The 19,119-nt window shown below is 40.2% G+C and overlaps 1 protein-coding gene across 1 annotated transcript in view; it reads left to right on the forward strand.

Annotated features, from left to right (window-relative positions):
* SPHKAP (SPHK1 interactor, AKAP domain containing) overlaps positions 1-8,496 on the forward strand; it is a 129,171-nt gene extending 120,675 nt beyond the window's left edge. Inside the window, exon 12 of the mRNA XM_022567882.3 lies at positions 7,564-8,496. Coding sequence (XP_022423590.2) covers positions 7,564-7,707 — 144 coding nt within the window. The 3' untranslated portion in view covers positions 7,708-8,496. The remainder of the gene's footprint in view (positions 1-7,563) is intronic.
* The last annotated feature ends 10,623 nt before the right edge of the window (positions 8,497-19,119 follow it).

Here is a 19,119-nt window from a genome sequence, read left to right on the forward strand (position 1 = left end):
TGGAAGCTGCTTCAGGATCCTGCCTATCTCTGCCACTGTGCCTTTTTTAATGTCTTATAGTCACTTCCACGTACTCATTATACTTGCTTCTCAACAACGCTGTGAAAAGAGCAGAATGGATATTATTGTCCCTTTTTTACTGATGAGCAACTCAATACTCAAAAGCTAGTCCATGAGAGAGTCCTCAGATAGTGATATTTGAGCTTAGTGGTAGAACCCCACTTTCTCCACAGATACCTGTCAGCAGTGCGTCTCTCTCAAGTTAGATTGCCTTTGAGTTACAATCTAGACTTTTTAAAATGTGTAACTGCATTTTAACCCTCACTGCCAGAATCCTACAGCCTGAAATTAAAGGTCCTCTACCCTTTTGCTCAGGCACATGGTAATTAGAACAGCGTATCTACGTCTGCATCCCCAGCCAATGGGATTGGCTACTGAAAAAAATCGAGAAGGAGGCCTAGTTTATTTTCCATGCCCTCTTCCACTTCAGCCTCTCTCTCTAGCCAGTAATTCATATTTCTCTTCAGGCCTAGAACTGCCTACAGCTCTACGCTCTCTGAATCTAGATACGTTCCTATGCTTGGCATACCTTTATTTGCAAGGTGATGAGTGGTTTGCTATTTAATAAATTCTCCTTCCACCTTACCATCCAGCCTGCCTAGTGCAAAGGATGCAGTGAAAGAGCACTTCACTTTTGACCCCTCCCTCCTGCCATACACAATCCCAAGACCCCCTGCCATGGGGAGGAGAACAAGAACATTCTCAGCCAGAGTACGTTCTCAGTTTCCTGGAAAAATGAAAGGCAGTTTGGTTTCCAAATATATCTCAAGCCTCTCCCTGAATAAAAGCATTACCTGGTGCATTTTCAGATGGTCTCTTAATGGAGTAGATTTTTATACAATCCACCATTTTGAAGAAACAACGTAACACTCCGTGTGAATATATGTCTCATAAATTCCCCTTAGATGAAAGGACAAGGAATATGTCATTAACACCTTAATTATGTACATGATGCTTTGACACAATATTTATTTATCCCCACTGATTTTCAGTTCTCAAAGAGGATGCCTGTCTTTGCTCATAACTATTTTTTCTGAGAATATAAATGCTCCACTAGTGTTATCAAGATAAACATTAATGATGTTTCACTCCTGTTCAAGGAGGTTATTTCCAAGTAATGTAATTTTATGGACTGAATCTTCTAACAGTTTTTTTCTGAGTCAGTTAGGGTTCTCTACACATAGTGGCTTCTCCATAAAAGGGCACTTGCCTGTGCCCAGTTCTATGACAGAACTGGTGAAATAAAGCAAACTGTTATGTAAAATTTTGACATCCTTTCTTTTACCGATAACACATTTGAAGACCTCACTCTGATTGTTTTGAAATTAGCCAGGAAGTTAAGTGGCCATTTTCAAGTGGTGTGGAAGAGAGATTGTGGCTTCCTACCAAGGAGGCTGTGTCACCTGAGAGCAGCAGTGTCTCATTAGCTCCTCATTGGCTTGGAGAAGATTAAAGAAATGTCTCTGTTAAGCTCAGCAATGACATTCCCCCACTGTCACTAGATTATGAAACACCATTCACAGATACATACCCTGAGTCCCTATCTGTGTAAATTCTGAATTTTTTGGATAAACTAATTTAACCAACACACCTCCCTTGATGGTGGTCTCAAGCATGAACTAAAATGACAGAGGATATCATGAATGAATACTGAAGCAGCTCATCCTTCCCACCGCTGCCGGTGAACTTGGCCCTGGAGTTGAAGGGCACCTAATGTCAGCTTGTAACTACTTCCAGCCTTATTTCTATTCAAAAGGCAAATTCCAAACATTCTGGGTGCCCACTGTACTGTCACTCCTCTCCGATAAATGACACCTTTTCAAGCTTTCTCTTTTAGTGTTCTGTCTAATCATTAAAATTCCAAGTCCACTTGAATGTCGTACATTCGGAACATTCATGAAAAGTTTATCGAATATGTACAACATGCCAGCCACTGTTCTAGGCTCTGGGGACACAGGGAACAAAAGAGACAAAATATCCTACCCTTTTGGAGTTCACATTCCAGTCTAGGAAGGACCCAAGGTAGGGAGAACATAAACCAAGAGGCTCAGGTTGTAAAGACCAAATGTGAAAGTGATGGGAGCTTATTCTGGACAAGGAAAATGAGAAGCACACTGAAACAGTACTTCTCACCCTGTGACCATGAGCCAAATGCACAGAATCACCTGGGACCCTTATTTACAATTCATATTCCTAGACTCCTTCTTGGAACTCACTTTCTAAGAGTGGGGCCCAGAGATATGCATTTTTAACAACTTTGCTCAAGTACAGTGATGCTAATGAACACCAAAATTTGAGACTCCCGTCCATAAGAAATATGTTGAAGGAGTGGCAGAATTTGAGGTGGCTTTAAAGTGCTAAATTCCAGAGGAAAGCCGGCTGAGAGTTCCAGCACCTGAAAATCTAAAACAGTTTGTGAATTTAATTCACCATGACCTTGACATCAATTAAATGTAATCTACTTAATTCAAAGCAGGGATGGGGGGAATCTTGAGAGCAATTGTTTTTAAAAATAGATATCAACTAGCTAATTGTTCTGCTTTTTTTTTTTTTTTTTTTTTTTTTTTTGCGGTATGCGGGCCTCTCACTGTTGTGGCCTCTGCCATTGCGGAGCACAAGCTCCGGACGCGCAGGCTCAGCGGCCATGGCTCACGGGCCCAGCCGCTCCGCGGCATGTGGGATCTCCCCGGACCGGGGCACGAACCCGCGTCCCCTGCATCGGCAGGGGGACTCCCAACCACTGTGCCACCAGGGCAGCCCTGTTCTGCTTTTTTGAAGCCAAAGCATTATTTTCTCTAGCTCTTTTACTTCTGTTTAAATTCAATGAGCTTCAGTGAGCTAGAATGGCCTGATGACTGGCCTTGCAATAAATCAGGTGCCTTTCTCATCTTTAAGCTCATTTTGAGAATTATTTCCTTTTCTTGAAGGCAGTGCATAGAACAGAATGTGCAAAGAGGAAACAGATGTAAACTTACCTTCCTAACAAAGTGGGAGTCAGAAGAGGAGTGGCCTCGCCTTTAATTTCTTATTCTTTTCCATATGCAAAGCAGTGGGAAGAGAATGAGAGAGAAAATGTTGATGGCATTTACTGTTAACCTAACTTTCCCCAAAATACTACACTTTAAGTCTCAGTTTTGAAAAAAATACATGACAAAGGAAAGGAAAATAAGGAAGAATTAGATACTGTCTTAGCTCAGGCTGCTCTAACAAAACGCCATAGAGAGTGGCTTGAACGGCAGACATTTTATTTCTCACAGTTCTGAAGGCTAGGAAGTCTGAGATCAAGGTGCCAGCAGATGCATCTCCTGGTGATGGGCTTCCTCCTCTCTGTGCCCTCATGTGGCAGAGAGAGAGCTCTGGCATCTCTTCCTCTTCTTATAACGGCATAAATCCCACCATGGGAGCCCCATCCTCATGACCTTATCTAAATCTAATTATCTCCCAAAGGCCCCCACCTCTTTTTTTTTTTGGCCCCCACCTCTTAATGCCATCATATTTGTGTCTTAGGGTTTCAATATATGAATGGGAGTGGGGAAGGGGGGGGACACAAACATTCAGTCCATAACAGATATTGTCTCTTCATTTGTGAACGTAAGAAACTGTCTGCCTTGAACTGAATATTTTGTCGTTGTTCTCAAATTCAGGGTGTGCTAGAATCACCCGGGGAGCTTTTATAGACCCCAGTGGGTGAGCCAATTAAATCAGACTCTCCTCTTGGGATGAAACTCAGGCTTTGGGGTTTTCTCGAAGTCCCTGGGGGTTCTAGGGTACAACCAAGGCTGAGAATCACGACTCTACAGGCCATAATTGCAGGAGCAATATAAAGACCAGCTCACTTGTGCTTAATCAAGTGGAATTCACCTTGGAGCAAAAGAAGGTGTCTGCTTTCAGAAATCTAAGTTTTCAAAAACCCATACGACTTGCAACAACTCCCATAGATTCCACCATATGATGTGGTAAACAATTAATCTAATTTAGTAAATGCGCCTGAGAATATACAAGGCATCTACCATGTGATACTTTTCTTCAAGTGAGCCCACCAGTGATATACCATCACAGGATAGAAATTCTCCTAGTTACCTAAGACGAAACATGTGTTCATGGAGATGCCAACTATGATACATAGGAAGGGAACCTAATTATTATTGATTGTGAAATAACAGGAAATGAAAATTTTTTATTTTTATGTGTCAGTGCATTGGAAAGGAAAACTCAGATCTCTGACACACTAAAGCTGATTATGAAATTCCCAAGTCAAAAACATGGGCAGATACAGTGAAAGGTCTAGAACCAGCTGCTAAATAGAATGCAGCTTTTCAAGGCTGTAGTAATGAGCTGGAAATGTCCTTTTCTGGTTTCTTCACAATCTTAGCTTCATTTTTATCTAGAATTTTTTTTAAATGAAGGAAGAAAAGAAAGTGTAAGACCTTCCCTGCTCATCAGCCCCACAGGTGGTTCAAGGTCTCGATGTCTGAGATGAAGTCATCACGGCCTAAAAGCATGCTATATTTAGTGGAGCCAGATCATTTTTAAAAATTGCTTTATTGGGATATTGGCCTGGACTTAGAAATCATGAGACAGAGTCTAGCGTGTGACCATTCGACAAACTACTGACAGAGTGGCCTAGGTGATGGGGCACTTTGACAACTTTGGCCAGTCAACAACATGTTATGGTCATCACCACAGTGGGAGACCCTGCTTCAGCAAGCCCCAAATAGATGGAAAGTAGCTAATCTTGGGCTTCCAGAAAGGTCTGAAGCAGACAGCCTTCTGGGAAAGATTTAGCCAATATTGGCATCGGCTCTAGAATTTTGATTCTTTCTCAGAGCAATATCTGAGAGATAAAAGTTGGGAATAAGATAAAAGTTGGGAATAAGTGGCCCAGTGAACCAGTGTGTATAGAAAGAAAAAAGAAAAGTGCTAAGGCTAATTTTCTATTTCTGTTTACTTTATATTGACTGCTTCTTTATAAGACATGTTAAGGAAGAGCAAATACCCTCAAGGGATGAGTCTAGCCTAAGACCACTGATGACCCTGGAGGGAAATCTTGAAGCCAATGAATTATGAGCCTCTCTCAGTGAGACCTCAGAAACTTGATGTTCAAGTCCTCTCCACTAGGAGCATCTAATTTCTAGACTTCCAGTAAGAGCTGGGAAAGTCTGATTAACCAAATCATGCAAAGACATCCTAGCCTTTCTCCCCCTTTCCCTGAGGCCTTATGTTTTTACCACTTTGTCCAATAGAAAACATGCCTGGGATCTTTCACACACACCAAGAAACAAGTAACAGCTCACAAAATTATTTTTACGCCTCTCCGTAAATTACTAGTAATCACCTGTAATGTTCCCCTTTCTGAGGGTATTTGTGTTTTGAGCAAAGCCTTCACCTAAAGGATTAAGCTGTCTAAAATTTCAGATCTAACAGACAGAAAGCTAGGCAGAATTTTGAGGGAAACCAGACAACTAATAGTCTCTGAAATTCTATCACTGAGACTGACGGAGCTGATTGGCACTAACCTTCCATGGCTGTTACAGTGACCAGTGAAGAGAGGTCCTAGGCACTTTTACCCCCACGATATACATGCCCACTCCCAGGTACAGTGTGATGAGACACATGTCCCATGACCAGCTTTGACTCTCCTCCTTGCCTACTACCATTGCACCAGACTAGGCTCTGCCCAGCCTTTGCCTAGATCCATGGCCCCCCAGTCATTTTTTTGGAGCATCCTATCAGTAGAAAATTATTGAGTAAGAAGCCCCAAGATGTGCATGCTAATTTTTAACTATATATGTGCAAATACATTATATAAAACTCAAGAATGAATAGTTAGACAAGGTTCGTCTTCAATGATTCTGGATGTCACTCCTTATTTCAAATAGCCTTCTTGATCATTTTGAATGCATTTGACTCACATTTCGTTGTTCATTCCTTTTGTCATTCTGCAAATATTTATTGAGCCCCTATTAGGTGCAGGCACTAGATATAAAAAGGTGGCTAAGATGATGTCCTTTCCTGGGAGATTTACTCTCTGTAGTACAGTTGCCATCGGCTTCCCATTGGTCCCCTTTTTTACATCATCTTTTAGATGATGTTTATGTTTCCATGTATTAAAAGTTAAGCATTTTATTTTCCAGCCTAGAGAATTGCTTTATTCTGATTAAGCCAACACAAGGCGAGTGAGTACAATGAAGCACTGATTTCTGTAACTGTGCAGCAGTTGGTGCCATCACAGCTGGGAGAAGAAACATAATTTAATAGTAGCTCTCTAAAAGACAATTTCTCAGCAATTGAAATGAATTAGCAAATGCAAACTGAAGAGCGGGGAGGAAAAGACCAGAAAAAAATTAGCATTCCACTTTCTGGCTGATCTTGAGAGTCTGAACAAATGCGAAATGAGCAGAGGAAAGACATTCTAGAAGGAAACATTGAAGAAATAGTAACTAAACTACAGCCCTCATCTTTTTTAACAAATAGGTTTTTCTTCCTTATTAAACGATACCAGATTCCCAGCTTATCATTTCTCCCAGTGTTCCAAATAAATATCAATGGCTTATTCTCCTACGACCAAAATGCATGGGGTGCAATAGTAGAAAGAGCTTTGGCTGGAGTGTTAGAAGACCATGCATCCTACTGCCAACTTTTCATCTCACAAACCCACAATTGTTCATCATTAAATGCCTGCTTTACAGGGCTGTTGACCGAATTAAATGAGATAACATGCATGAAAGTAGATACTTCCTGCAGGTTTTGGCTCTTATAATCATTAGTTTGCTTTATACGTATCTGACTAAGGAGTTTGAGAAGCCTTCATTCTGGGCTTCATCCCACGGTTTCACGAAGGGAACCATCTATAATGCTTTTCCCACCTTCCCACCCCCAACTCACAATGCACCTGTAGTCATAAACTTTCTACGTTGTGGCCAACTGAAGCTGGTACCATTAACCAGGTGATGAATCTAAGATGTTTCCTCAATCTTTGCTTTTCCTGTTCCAATGGAAAGCCAGTATCTCTGGAAACTTGATGAAGGGGGAGGGAAATTTTCAAGATGGACTGAGGAACTGGTAAATAACCCTACCCAAAAGTGTAACACAGTTTATTTGGCCTAAATGTATACATCCAATGAGAACTTATCTGTGACACCGACAGAAGGGACTGGGAACCATGCTCTACAGTCCTGTTAGAGAGAGTCCAACCCAGAGGAAAGCAGATCCGAGGAAACTCTTCAAATATCTAAAAGATAGACCGTGGCAAGAAGAATTCCATGTAGTCTCCCAAAATCGAAGGATGGCAACTGCTGTGAGGAACATTTCAGTTCAGTTGAAAGAACTCGCTAATTATCTGAACTGTCTAAAAAGAAAATAGACTGTCCTAGAATATAGTGTGCTGTCACTAGAGATATTAAAAAATAACCTGGAGAGCCACTGGCTTTGGAAGAGCGTTTGAACGATATAACTTTGAGGACCCTCTGTGATATGTGACCCTAACCCTGTGCTTTACTTTAGTTTCTAGATGTCGTGCAGCTGGTTCATCAGAAGGCCTGGAAAGTGGGAGATATCTTTCATGCAGTTGTTCAGTACTACAAAATGCGTGAGGAGCAGAAGGATGGGACCCCGAGTCTCTTTGACTGGCTCTTGGAACTGGGATAAGGCGGCTCTGCCTTTAGGGTACCCCTTCCTTCATTCCAGCTTAGATCACAGTGGTTTGCTCTAAATTTTCTCAAAACATCACATCACATTAACAGAGCTATGAAAAAATCTGATGTTCAAGTCTGCTGCACATCGAATAAATCTGAGGAAAAGCAAAATACCAGTCTGTGCAAATCAATACAACCAGTGGGTGAGTTCAAAGGAGCTTGTATTAGAATGGCTGGAAAAAAACAGAATTTTAATGGGCCCAAATGAAAAACTTATAACTAGGCCCAAACTCCAGGAAAGTTGCACTTACATATTTTTAATAATATAAAATGTTATGTAATGTCTCCAATTATGTGAATCGACTGGAAACAAAGTCACTGGTCAAAATCATTTTATAAACTCTGCTGTAATGTTTATTTTACTCTTTTGAGCAGATTAAGGGGTCTGTCAGCCCAGGTAAATACTTAAGATATGGGCAAGACATTTCCAAAACTTTGATATAAAAGCTTTCCAGCTTCAGACCATTATCAGTGCTTATTAACAGAAATGCAAGAGTATTATCAGTGTCCTCTACCAAGGTGATTTCATTTATCCACTACAGCCCACTGATAAATATTCCACATCTCCCAATAATATCTGGGTTCCTAGCTAATCAGAAAACGATTGGTGTTCAGCTGAGAGAGAGAAAGATCAAAGATTGTCTTGTTTCCTTCTATATATTACATGAGTAAAATGATTACAGAACTCTTACCCAAAGGGAAGAAGCTTTCTCACAAAAGAGCATCTTTTGAGATAAAATCTGCTTGTATATTAAATTATATAAAATCTAAACTTTCATTTTATTTTTATTGTAAATTATGAAGAGATTGTTATCTTAAATAATATATTGAGTTAACCTTAGAAGTTCATAAAATATGAAGAGACTATTGTCTTAAGTCATATATTGACTCTTGAGCTCTGTGGTTTCATTATAAAAGTACCCGTATGGCAGACTTGCTAGTCTTATGACATTTATAATGATGGATGCAGGATTCGACATAACCAGTTAGGATCATAGACTTCCTGATTTAAGGATACTAGCATTTAATTTGAGAGAAAGAAAATATTATCACATTTAAGTATTTTAGAAACAGGGATTTACTCTTTTGAAAAATAAAGGTATCTAACCTCTCCCCAGTAAGTCTTCTTTCCCTTCAACTAAATGAGCTAGACTGGCTTTTATCTTCTTGATCAAAGAAAGTGTTTATTAAAGATTTCCTGAGATACTATGCCCTTACACTATTTTTAAGATTGTGAAGTAATTTTAAATGTGAACAAGAACCCACCCCATCAATGCTGGCCTTGTGTGTCATCCACATTGACAAGAAATTGACATTTTTTGAAATGTCAAGAAAGCTTCATTGGAAGCTCTATTTCCTCCCTACCACCCACGCCAGGAATCCTTTCCAGGACTCTTTAGGCATTTATTATTAAAAATAGTCCAAATTTAGATTGTATGTTTAATTTGACACATTAAACAAATGTCAAATTTTAACATTTATCCACCATCTCAAACTGAAAGTTCTTCATGGTATTAAATGGAAAAGGATATGCTTATTTTTTACACAACTCCAGAATATTCTGTGTGGATTTTTGTTGTGCTCAAATGAATGTTTACTTATCCTACAAAGCACAAATACTGAATTGTAATCATGTGATGAAATTATATTTGTTGTACCTAAAGTTGCAAACTAATCAATAAATTTTTGTTGCCAAATGGTTGATCATTTTTTCTCCAAGAGCTTAAGCGCCTCAGAGAAAAAAATAGTCACAGTGTAATTGGGTGAAGGTAGATTTATCCCTTAGACAAGTGTTACAGTTCCACTTTCAATTTTTGAATAAGAAAATATTCTTTGAATGGCCATCATCAAAAAATCTACAAACAATAATGCTGGAGAGGGTGTGGAGAAACGGGAACCCTCTTGCACTGTTGGTGGGAATGTAAATTGATACAGCCACTATGGAGAACAGTATGGAGGTTCCTTAAAAAACTAAAAATAGAACTACCATAGACCCAGCAATCCCACTACTGGGCATATACCCTGAGAAAACCATAATTCAAAAAGAGTCATGTACCACAATGTTCATTGCAGCTCTATTTACAATAGCCAGGACATGGAAGCAACCTAAGTGTCCATTGACAGATGAATGGATAAAGAAGATGTGGCACATATATACAATGGGATATTACTCAGCCATAAAAAGAAATGAAATTGAGCCATTTGTAGTGAGGTGGATGGACCTAGAGTCTGTCATACAGAGTGAAGTAAGTCAGAAGGAGAAAAACAAATACCGTATGCTAACACCTATATATGGAATCTAAAACAAACAAAAAAATGGTTCTGAAGAACCTAGGGGCGGGACAAGAATAAAGACGCAGAAGCAGAGAATGGACTTGAGGACACGGGGAGGGGGAAGGGTAAGCTGGGACAAAGTGAGAGAGTGGCATGGACATATATACACTACCAAATGTAAAATAGATAGCTAGTGGGTAGCAGCTGCATAGCACAGGAAGATCAGCTCCATGCTTTGTGACCACCTAGAGGGGTGGGATAGGGAGGGTGGGAGGGAGATGCAAGAGGGAGGGGATATGGGGATATATGTATATGTATAGCTGATTCACTTTGTTATAAAGCAGAAAGTAACACACCATTGTAAAGCAATTATACTCCAATAAAGATGTTAGAAAAAAAAAGAGTAAGGCTAAGAGCTAAGAAGGGCCAAATTATTGGGACCTTTGTAGATGGCTAAGTTACAGTTGAAGGTAGCAAAGGACTAATATTTTTTAAATTTGACTTTTAAAACTTACTTTTTCTGTTCTGTGGACATTGGGTTATCTTGTGCAAAACTGAGAGCAGGAACACCACTTAGCAGGCTATTTCACCCCACTGTACTGAGGCATGCTGCCACCTAGACACAGTGGGTGAAGAAATTTAATTTTGTCCATTGTGTAAATAATGTGTATCCCAAGCACTTGGAAGAGCATTTGGCACATAGTACTCAATAAATATTTGTTGAATGAATAATAAAGTGAACTAACAAATGAAAAAAGAAAATATTCTTTGACTAAGTTAGTTAGGATCAGTAATATTTATGTAAATCAGCATTTCTCAATCTTACCACTCCTGGCATGTGGGGCTGGATAATTCTTTGTTGTGGGGATCTGTCCTGAGCATTGTAGGATGTTTAGTAACTCCCCCTCACGGGCCTCTAAAATTCTCCTAATATAGCATTTCCTGTGGGGCAAAATCACCACAGGTTGAGGACCTTTAGTGTAAATAATGCCTTGAAGAGGCAGAGCCTGAGGCTCTAGGAGGAGTTAGGGTAAAGGACGAGGTCTCTGTAGCCCCTAGTGTGGAGAACCCCAGTAGGAACATGAGAACCAGGCATTCTCCCCCTACCCTCCCAAGACTGATGGTCTGTGGCCTTTACAGTAAGTCTTAACAACAGGAGAACGAGTCACAAGACAAAAAGGAGTCTACAGACCTGGGGTAAACCAACCTAGATGCAAGTAAACTAGAGGTAAATTTTCAGTCTTAGAAGTAAATGGACCAGTGCTCTTTGAACTCAATAGAATTTATTACGACAAGGATATATTGTATAGCAAAAAAAGAAAAAAAGGAATATTATTCAGGTAATTAACAGTAAGGATAATAACACATCTACTATTCTCAACAGTTTTATTAATTGCAATTTTTATGGTGATTTTCCAAAAGGGAGAACTAAAATACAGAGAACCTAAATCATCCATACAACGCTTAAAACAATGAGTGGCAAAAGTGGAGTCTGCTTTCCTAATATCTATATGAAAACTGGAAGATATAGTAGAAATAGCTGAACAATTGTGTCAATATTTTAATTACAATCTGATGTTTTCCAAGTACAAAGTCATATCCGGTAAAAATCACAATGCATCTCTTAAAATCAAAATTATTTTATTGAGATTAATTTATGTATGAGACTATAAGCGTGTGCGTGTACTGATATTCAGAAACTTAGACAATAAAACAAATATATTTTCTTTTTTCTATAGGATAATTATGCTTGCAAACAAAAACACTCATTATAAACACCAGCCCACATAAATAAAAACATATTCAATCTCAAAAAGTATTAGATTTTATAGAAAGAAAGTATTGAGATTCCTGAGCACTTTATTTTATTCACTAATAAGAAGGCTTGGATATGCTTAGGTAAAGGATTCTCCAGTCAGCCAGAGGACAATGTCAAATAAAAATAAGACTCTGGGAATTCCCTGGTGGTTCAGTGGTTTGATCCCTTGTCGGGGAAGCCGCATTGGCGCAGTCAAAAATAATAATAAATAAAAAGAAATAAACAAACTCTGGACATTAATAAGGAGAGACTTTATTGGAAAGGATTATTACAAGAAGGGGAAAGGGACTGTTGCAGCAGGAAGGAAGGAGGACTGGTGTCTATTGTAAAGATAAGAAAGCTCCAGCTGTGAGATCTAAGAGTGTCTCTCGGGGGTTGGCAAAAAAGCGGTTTTCTTTCACAGAGCAGAGTAAAGGACTAGAGAGAACCAGGTGTGGAAAGTGAGATGAACAAGGTGAACCAGTGCAGGTGGCCGGCATGATGGGACAGTAGATCAGAGAACATGTTATCCTGGACTCAGCCTATTCCCAAAGGGGCTCTTTAAGGAGAGGCTGTATGCTGGACTGAGCTGAGGATGGGTTAAATTTCAGCAGCCTGGAGAAAGGGGAGAAACTTAACTAAAGTTTGGTTAACAAGCGTTTTGCTCTAGTTGATCAGTGGGTGCAAATATTTCAGCTAATCATTTATGAGACAAAGAATGGAAATTTGGAGGGTCTTTGTGAACAAAGGGGGCGTCCATGAGTCCGAGGCTCAGAGCTCAACTCCTAGGAGCCAGTCAAAGGCAAGACCTGAAAACAGACCTCTTTTAGGAAGAGGTGTGCAGGGTGTGAGCACCCAGGCCTCCCAGGTTAACCATTTCCTGTACTAGCACATCGCCATCTGCCTTCTAGCATGATAAGTTGAATACTTGTGTCTCCATAGATGATTGTATGCTCTTTGAGGATGGAGCCATCTTTAACTCACCTATGGATTTGGTCAGAGTCTCTATCACAATGCCTTGTCCAAGGTAGATGTCTAATTGAACTGATAAAGCTAATGGGCCTTGGGTAACTGAGGCTTTGGTTTACATCTAGTGATGTTCAACCATTAGTTCAAGAAACACAATTTTACTTTAATATTCTCCTTAGTTTTCCAGAGACCTGGTTTATTAAGAGTCTCAAGACTTTTTATAAAATTACTTTTGGACTTATGCAAGTGAAACTTTCTAAAAATACTTGCCTTTTATTTTAGTTGCATTAGAACATTTGATCACAGAAAGGAGAATGTTTTCCTTCTGTGGTTTGGGGATGAATTTAAGTGATATCCAGGACATTATCAGCAAGACTTGAAGGCCAATTGAGTGCAGACAGATCTGAACAAAATGCACAGGAGGAAGAATCTTTGGACCTCCCTTCCTATCAAGAAATACTGTCTGTTCTCAAACAAAAAAAATGCTAATCCACTGTTATTGTTGCAAGAATCCTTTGACCACTTAAATTTTTCATTTCCTGAAATAATCCCCTCAGAAATGCCCCTTCAAATCCTCATATCCAGTTTCACTTCTTTTCAGTTTTCATATCTCCTTCCTATTTCTTCCCCTTCTGTCCTTCAGAATGGCTTTTCATTTAATATGTATCAACAATTATTTGTTCGCCTTTGGAAGGTTCCCACTGCTTTGTTGAACTCTGTCCCATTTTCTACTTTACTCCCTGCTCTGCCTGTTTCTGGTACAGAATGTTGCAGGAACTCCAGATTCTACCATGATGCTCTGAGCGCCACAAAACCCAGGTGCAAAGATTGTTTCACGGCAGATTGCGTTGTGTCTGAGCTGAACCCCTGGCCCAAATCCTTATACACACACAACCCTTCCTTCTCCGTCACATCACAAACAGTAGCATGTAGCACAGAAAACGTAGGAGCATACATTCTGTTTTCCTTCTTACAGAGGAAAGCAGAATGAATCAAATCACCATTTGTTGAGATAGAATAAAGATGGATGATACCAGGAGGGCCTCTAGTTTTCAGTGCACTGGATTCTTCTCCATGGTCACGTATGCCATTTGTGAAGGTTACTCTCGCCTACTCTTTCAAACAACGGGACAGTTAATTTAAACCTAGCAACATTTTTAGTGAAAAAGGCAGTAGACCACATATTGACCTTTCGTGACACCCACAGAGATGTCTAATAAAGCTTCACCAAATTAGTTCACTTATTTCCTTCTTTCTTAATTTTTGACATCAGCATCTCCTTTTAAAATTTTTTTTTTTTTTTTTGCGGTACACAGGCCTCTCACTGTTGTGGCCTCTCCCGTTGCAGAGCACAGGCTCCGGACATGCAGGCTCAGCGGCCATGGCTCACGGGCCCAGCCGCGCCGCGGGCATGTGGGATCCTCCCGGACCGGGGCATGAACCCGTGTCCCCTAAATCTGCAGGCAGACTCTCAACCACTGCGCCACCAGGGAAGCCCTCCTTTTAAAATTTAAGTGCAAAAAGTAGAAAAAGCAGCAACTTAAGTCCCATCTGCCATGTGCCCTCCAGCATATGACTAAATGTTCCTGAAACATTTTGTCTTTTTTTTAATGTAACAAATAAAGCATGCAGATAAGGCTATATATGAGAACCCTTCCAAATGTAATAGTCTACAAATTGCTATTTGTCAGAGAGAAAGGTAAAGGTGATACGAATGTAAGGAGCAAAGCCGTTGTTGTGTGGAATTCAGTGTGTCAGGAAAAGAATGGTTAGGAGAGGCCTCCTAGCAAACATCAAGCAGCAGTTTGTTTCTTTGATTCCCAAATTCTCGGGGCAATACGTAGAGAAATCAATTTTGAACAATTCTGGATAAAGAGGTAAGGAAAAGTTTGAGAGTATTCAGAGAGACAAAGAAGAAATGTAGTTGTTATTTTTAACTTTTTTTTTTTTTTTTTTTTGCGGTACGTGGGCCTCTCACTGTTGTGGCCTCTCCCGTTGCGGAGCACAGGCTCCGGACGCGCAGGCTCAGCGGCCATGGCTCACGGGCCCAGCCGCTCCGCGGCATGTGGGATCTTCCCGGACCGGGGCACGAACCCGTGTCCCCTGCATCGGCAGGCAGACTCCCAACCAGTGCACCACCAGGGAAGCCCTATTCTTAACATTTTTGTGGTACAGGCTTCTCTGAAAATCTGAGGAAAAGTGCACATACACAATGCATGAACGACCTGTACAGTTTGGGCGGATGCAGTTTTCATAATCCTGCTGTAGGCTCTACATGTCTAGAAAGTAGAGCTCATGTCTTCTCCATTTGCTATCAGCTTCTAGACCCTCCCTCTGGTGCCTAATCTATCGTGGTGTCTAAGCAATCCTTAATACATGTTCATTTAAAGAAACCCCATCCTCTAGGAACTCATGTATTTTGAGAAAAAACCCATAAAAGACTCAGATTCTAACCTCAGAAAATCTTATTTAAAGACACTTTTGTGTGGAATATGTGCACGTTAAGGAAAGAAAGAAAGAAAAAGAGGAAGGGAGGGAAGGAAGGAAGGGAGGAAGGAAGAAGGAAGGGGAAAAGAAGGGGAAGGAAAGGAGAGAAAATGAATAAAAAAATCTATATAACTCTTTAAGAAATCTACTACTTTTAAAGTACAAAAATTCTAAATCCAGCAGAAGTACAGAGTTGAGTTCACATAACATATGTCATGGCTAATACACAACAAGATAAATGTTCACACTGGCTGTTTAACGCTTCAGCGAAAACCCTGGGCCCCATTCATGGCTCCTAAAGAGGTGTCCATTCAACTCCAAGAGCTTCTAGTTTCTCCTCGGCTCCTACGGGATGATTGCCTGATGTTAATCCCCCAATCAAATCATGTGAATTTGTTCTTCCTTCATGTAGATTTGCTGAAAACAGTGATCACAGTTTTAACCACCTGCCACTCAAAGCAGATGTAATGTATTACTTTTCATTAAAAATGCACCAATTACAATTGTTAAGATAGTAAATTTAATATTTTTTACCATAATAAAAAAACCATTCAAAAATGCATCAGTTACAACAGAACTCCTATTCATAGCTCTGAAAAAATAATAAGCTGTAACTTCTTATGCCCGTAACAGCCTCTTAGTATCGAACTAAGCATTTCTTGACATTCCATCATAGGCCTTTCTAGGCCCAGTATCCAACTCACAGAAAAGAAAGCCAAGAAAAGAAATCCAGCAGAATGTTTGACATTCTGATAGGTGTTCATTCCACAAACATTTATTTGGGACTAGACATGACACAAGGAAATGCAACAAAGACTAGTTCCTTGGCATTTTAGAATTTCCATTCCAGCAAGGATTACAGATGACAAGCCATAATAAAAATACAGTATATATTGGGACTTCCCTGGTGGCGCAGTGGTTAAGGATCCCCCTGCCAATGCAGGGGACACGGGTTCGATCCCTGGTACGGGAAGATCCCACGTGCTGCGGAGCAACTAAGCCTGTGCGCAACAACTACTGAGCCTGTGCTCTAGAGCCTGTGCGCCACAACTACTAAGCCCTCACGCACCACAGCTACTGAAGCCCGTGCGCCCTAGAGCCCGTGCCCTGCAACAAGAGAAGCCACCGCAATGAGAAGCCCACACACCGCAACAAAGAGTAGCTCCCGCTCGCCACAACTAGAGAAAGCCGGCACACAGCAACAAAGACCCAAAGCAGCCAAAAATTTTCTTAAAAAGAGGGTTTGCCTGGGGGCGCAGTGGTTGAGAGTCCGCCTGCCGATGCAGGGGACGTGGGTTCGTGCCCCGGTCCAGGAAGATCCCACATGCCGAGGAGCGGCTGGGCCCGGGAGCCATGGCCACTGAGCCTGCGCGTCCGGAGCCTGTGCTCCACAACGGGAGAGGCCACAACAGTGAGAGGCCCGCGTACCGCAAAAAAAAAAAAAGAAAAATATTTTTTAAAAAAGTATATAAAATAAATTTAATTGAGCATATAACATCAGTGAAAAGTGCCAGAAAAACATAATTAAAAAGCAGAGTGAGAGTTAAAGAGTGATGGAAAGTATCCGTTTAGAGCGTGCCTAACCCCAGAGGTTCCAAGTTCCTCTTTAGGTAAATTTGCAAGTTTTTAAAGAAGTTGAATATTATCACTTGAAATGTTCCCTCACCATTTATTTACTCCCTGGTCAATATAAACACATAATTTTTGTACTAAGTAAGGAAGTTGTGACAAAGTCAGCTGTTGTCTACACTTCAGCAACTGAGAGATACTGAGCTAACCTGTCACCATCACAACGTTGACAAATGCCTCTACTGGGTGACGGTGAGAACAGGGTTGAAGAGTTAACTTTACTCCAAAGAGCAGAATTATTTACAAAACAGAAGCAGACTCGCAGACACAGAAAACAAATTTATGGTTACCAAAGGGGATAGCATGGTGGTGAGAGGGGAGGAGAGATAAATTAGGAGTTTGGGATTAACATATACCACTACCATATACAAAATAGATGACCAATAAGGATCTACTGTATAGTACAGGGAACTATCCTCAATATCTTGCAATAACCTATAATGGAAAAGAATCTGAAAAAGAATATATAGGGAATTCCCTGGAGGTCCAGTGGTTAGGACTCTGCGTTCTCACTGCTGAGTGCTGAGGGCCCGGGTTCGATCCCTGGTTGAGGAACTAAAATCCCACAAGCCAGGTGGCACAGCCAAAAAAAAATTTTTTTAATAAAATTAAATAAAAAAAAATAAAAAGAATTAAAAAGAATATATATATGTATAACTGAATCACTTTGCGGTATGCCTGAATCTAACACAACATGGTAATTTAACTCTATTTCAACAAAAATTTTAAAAATAAATTTTTTTTTTAAAAAAGAGAAGTCTGACGGGAGCCAATATATCCCTATTCTTTGGGGAGTTTTTCCTCTCACCCCCATGTTTCTCAGACTACGTATTTTTCCACTTTCAACTAAGATCTCAGTACATTCCACCCTGGCGTTTTCTGACCTGTCTCCAGCTCTTGCTGCGTCCACCCCCATCCTGGCATGTTGTATTTACTTGCCCTTCAGGAGCCCATGGGTGGATGACTCATGAGCACACTGTTGCCTGAGGCATGGAGCCTCCTCTTTTAGAATGTCAAGGGCAATACCGTCATCCTCAGAACTCCCTGACTAATGAATATATAACATTTAAAAATAAATGAATTTATCCTTGGGAGAAAATAAATTTTCCAGACTCAACATTGGAGGTCTGGGTAAGCCCTTAAGTTGGAGGATAGACATCCACTAGCATCTGACTGAAGTCTGAGCCTCAACTTATGATTCTCGAAACAGAGGGCAGCCTTGGCATTAAGCTCCCCGGTGTTAATTCACCAACATTTTACTAAAGCCTACTCCCTCTCTCTTTCTTGTTCAGGTCCATGTAAATCATTTGAGCATGGAAAAAAATTATGGCCCTAATTTTGCAGGGGAGAAAATTGAGATTCAGAGGTGTGAGGGGACCTAATCAAGGTATCAAAGGATAATAAGAAAAGTAGCAACAGCAACTAAAATTTACTGAGCATTTGCTCCATGTGCCAGACACACATTAAGTGCTCTACATATATTAACTTTTTAAGCTCCTCAACAGCCGTATGAAGTAGGTATTGTTATTATCATTTCGTTATTGAAGAATCTGGAACATGGAAAGAAGAATTAGCTTGTTTAACGTCACAGAACTAGAAACAGGATTCATCCCAGTCAGATTAACTCCAGAGCCTGCACTCAACTTCTGCGGCAAGGTTTTAAATTGGCATAAATTGGAGGCATGAGAAGTGAGAAAGGTCAAAAGACGGACAAGGCAGAGGGAAAAAGAAGCAGTCACAAACCACTAGTCATCCTTCATTGGTTCAATCATATATTTTCTCAGCTACCATCATGCCCCTCAAATAAAGAGAGAACAAATGAATAAAACTCCGTGTTACTTACTTGACATTGACAGAAATCAAGGCTGGGAAAGTGGAGTTGATGACTATTCAAGAATCTGGGTTAACTATTTAGAGTACCCCATGCAAGGAGACTGTACTTCTAGATCATTCACACAAGCTTCCTCCAGGTAAAGACGTCATGTAACTGCAAAATGTAAAGATGTCCTCAATCTGGATAAACACCAGGTTATAAGATGTTTTCCAAAAGTTTAAAATGGCAATAAAATTTTCTCTTCAACCACCAAAAAGAAAAAAAAAAAGTATTTGGCTTCTCTCACAATGCTTTCAGAAGCATTTTTAAAATGTTATGTTATAGTTAACTTTTTAAAATGTTATATTAAACATTCTCAACCAATAATGCCATAC

Source organism: Delphinapterus leucas, chromosome 8, assembly GCF_059928025.1.
Source record: "Delphinapterus leucas isolate spDelLeu-1000000601 "Yukka" chromosome 8, BTC_Dleu_Yukka2, whole genome shotgun sequence".
Lineage (NCBI taxonomy): Eukaryota > Metazoa > Chordata > Mammalia > Artiodactyla > Monodontidae > Delphinapterus > Delphinapterus leucas.